General features: G+C 38.4%; 1 protein-coding gene across 1 annotated transcript in view; it reads right to left on the bottom strand.

Annotated features, from left to right (window-relative positions):
* The window catches only part of LOC103521905 (hsp70-binding protein 1-like), a 12467-nt gene extending 9495 nt beyond the window's left edge, over positions 1-2972 (bottom strand). Inside the window, exons 1-2 of the mRNA XM_026832360.1 lie at positions 2908-2972; positions 1425-2301 (exon numbers count right to left, since the gene is read on the bottom strand). Coding sequence (XP_026688161.1) covers positions 1425-2301; positions 2908-2972 — 942 coding nt within the window. The remainder of the gene's footprint in view (positions 1-1424; positions 2302-2907) is intronic.
* Positions 2973-3476: the final 504 nt, after the last annotated feature.

The raw sequence follows: 3476 nt of genomic DNA, 5'->3' as shown, positions 1-3476 counted from the left end.
ATCAAGAAGAAAACGCCTTACTTGATACTACCCGCTACAACTTTGGGGGATGTGAAGAAGGGTAAATGTGCTGCTCTCTATCGGAAATTTTGAGAAACTTTTTCAGAGTCCGTTTTCAACAAAGAGCTTGTTTGACCGAGCGAAGTGAGTTCGAAAAATTTTTTTTTCTATTATTTTTGTCTACCAACTGAACTGGACGGTTAACGTTTGTCCAATTTTTGAGATTTCACAAAGATGTTCAACTCAGTATTGAGTATTTCCTCATTGAATTTTGAAGTTGATTGGGCCCTAGGGGTCAGGGGTGTAATACCCGCCGCTCACGCTCAGGCCATCCCATCCGTTGGAACGTGTGAGGGGGGAAAAGCTCGAGACTTGGCCTGTCAGACAGTCTGAAGATTTTTGGACCACACACGTTCCAAGCGTCTTACAATGGTCTGGACATGGATCTTTCAGACGTTCTGAGCCTGAGTGGCAGGCCTATGGAGACTGTTTATGAGTCACTACTTTCCATTTTATTTTCAAAAGGCTTCCTATGCTGTTGGTATTGTATGTAGGACTATCAGCTTTAATAAACACCCTTTGTCACTGCGACCTGGTTAGATCTTATGTGACATTAAATGTCTCCTTGTCTTTTTTAGTGCAATTTCATCCTTTTACCTAGGTCCTCTTCCTATGCTAAGAGACATTACTGTGAAATTCCTCCTGATTATCTCAAGTAATAACAAGGAAACAAAGGGATTTTCATATATAAAAAGTAGAAAAGGTTTTCCAATGGCAGACATCTTCTATATTTTCCTCTTCCTATGAGATACAACATGGGAAAGTTAACAATGTTGAAAAATTGTACCTATGTCTAGTAAATTAGGTACCTATGAATGAGTTGCAGTTTATAGTCAGAAATTAGAGTGAGATTGAGACCTGAATGAAAAGTAATAGGTATTATTATCATTTTATTGTGAGGAGTGAATAACATCAAATCAATCGTTCAGGAAAAGGGCCTATATTAGTTAGTAGCAAAAATAACATAGGCCCTTCTTCATGGGATCAATTCAAATATTGTTGTCTTCAAATACATTTTAGCTGTTCCTGCCTCTTTGGGCCCAAGTATAATAGAGAACTTGTAAGTACCTATATCAAAACATTGTAAGAAATGTGCAATACTTATGGGGCCAAAGAACACTGAATCCAGTATCATATGGTTTTATTGTGAGGACCAATGTCAGTCTTCTGTTACCAATCTATCTGTCCTGATGGTCAAATTCTTCCGGTGAATCTTCTTCAAACACTTCTGTTAGAACACTGTTGACATATTCTAGTTCTTTGTGATACACTTCATTACCAGCATGCTTCTCTTTGATGAAATTCAATTTGAACTTTAGGTTTAATGGTTCAAGTCGACACAAACTTTGAGCTTCAGGAGAGTCCTTGATTAACGAAGCGAGTGCAGATAGTAAATGTTCATTCATCTCCGTGTCCAATGCATCTTCAATGTCTATTAATACACACATTTGTTCTACCATACCCATCGAGAGGAGCACTTGTTTCACTTGATTGTTATCCGTACAGAGACATGCTATTAGAAAACAAGATTTAATCACTAGCTTCTCCTTCTTGGACTGTATACACCTCAGTAGAACAGAGAAACCATCCCTCTTGATAAACTCTTTGAGACACTCTTCATTTTCTCGAACTAAACATGACACAGCATACAGACTTTTCACTTGTACAGTAGTGTTTGAGTCATGCTCAATTGATGTTAGGAGCAAATTGAGGAAGTCTGTCTGAATGATGAAATTCTGGCTAAATGGATTATTCTGAACAATATCGGCAACTGTTTCTGCTGCTCTCCACCTGAGTTCTGGATCTGATCCTTCTAGTAATGGTTGTAGCACAGGTAGGCCACCCATTTTCAGAAAGTCATTGGCATAGTCAATACTACAAATATAGTCACTCAAATTGTCGAGGGCTCCTATACAAATATCTTTTTGGTCCTGATTTTCTTTCAATGTTTTGATTATTTTCTCCAATTCGGCACCTACATTGACCATCATTGAGTTGAGCGCATCTAATAGGAAACCTCTGTTTGCTTCATTCATTGATGCAGCTCTGTTGATATTGGGTGCCTCTTGAGCTCTTGACCTAGATCCAGCTTCAACAGCATATCTGAGCAAGTCTTGGAGATTACTTGGCTGCCTCGGTTGTCTAGCTGGAATGTCTTGATTTGGAGCATATTCAATAGCCAGGTTTGGTTGAGCCTGTGAGTCCTCAAGTCTAATCGGTTGTCTGATAACAGGAGCTAAACTTTTCCAGTTAAGTTCCCAGTAAACGATTGTTTTGTACTATTTCCGTGCGCGCGAGATTATACAACTTCAACCCTTTTGTGAATAGTTCGCGCAAATGTGCTAATCTGTAAGCTTCTGCGGTTTAAACAATTAACGGTTTCTTTTGCATCCATCCATACATCCATCTACCTTTAAACCTTGTTACCTTTACCCTTTTACCCAAAGAAAAAGCCACTAACAAATACTCGAGAAGAATAAAAAACCCTCAAAATATTATCAAAAATTTATAGTTTCTGCTATTGCCTAAAAGCAGTCTGAAATGAAAGATAATAAAGGCGGTAGAAATGAAAGATAAAAAGTAGAGTTACATTTGCGTTTTCTAGGTGCTTTTACTTTACATTTGTTTGTTCCTCCTCTCCTCTCACACTCTCGCTCTTAGCCTCTTTGGTTTTTCTTTTACTTCCACGTTGACGAGTCTGAAAAGACCTATCTGTTCCTAGTGATTCCTACAATAAGTTGGTTGTAATTGTTATTTGGTGTCGAAGGTAACAACTAAGTGTTTAGAGTCTTCGTAGGTGTTCATGGTGACCTCTGTGGATAGTTTTAGGGAACTGTTTGATGGTACAGACCATTGAAGTCTTCTGTTAGTTCTCCATTCAAAGGTCCTAAAGTCTTGAAGTACGAGTCCATCTATGCAAATATGAAGAGAACGGTCAAAACCATTAATTATTAACACAAATGATTTGGTGGGATGAATGGCGTACGAATCAAGAACTAAAATGTTTAATATCCGTCGTACCCTATGGAACAATGGAAGTGTACAAAAACTTCATACTACTTTCTCGTCACCGCATCGCCACCCAGATTTAAGTTCAACATCCCGCACAACACGAGTAGTGTCCCCAGATGGTCAGGGAGTGTCATGTACGGTAATTAGTAAATAAATACCTGGAATCTCAACTTGAAAACTCAACATACCGGGCGGGTATGCATGTGCCGATGCGGTGACACTATTCTCACTGAGTAAGGTACATGTATCGAAACTTAAACTGTGTTTATAAGGACCTTCTTATGAGTGAGGTGAGTACTAACTCAGACAAGGACCTTTAGATCAAAGATATCCTTGACAAATAGATCAAAAAAAAAAAAAAAAAAAAAAAAAAAAATGAATACAATATGGATGGGAACAAAGGG

Source organism: Diaphorina citri, unplaced genomic scaffold, assembly GCF_000475195.1.
Source record: "Diaphorina citri unplaced genomic scaffold, Diaci psyllid genome assembly version 1.1 scaffold6254, whole genome shotgun sequence".
Lineage (NCBI taxonomy): Eukaryota > Metazoa > Arthropoda > Insecta > Hemiptera > Psyllidae > Diaphorina > Diaphorina citri.
Note: the sequence above shows the minus strand (reverse complement) of the source record. Positions and strands in the feature narration are given on the sequence as shown.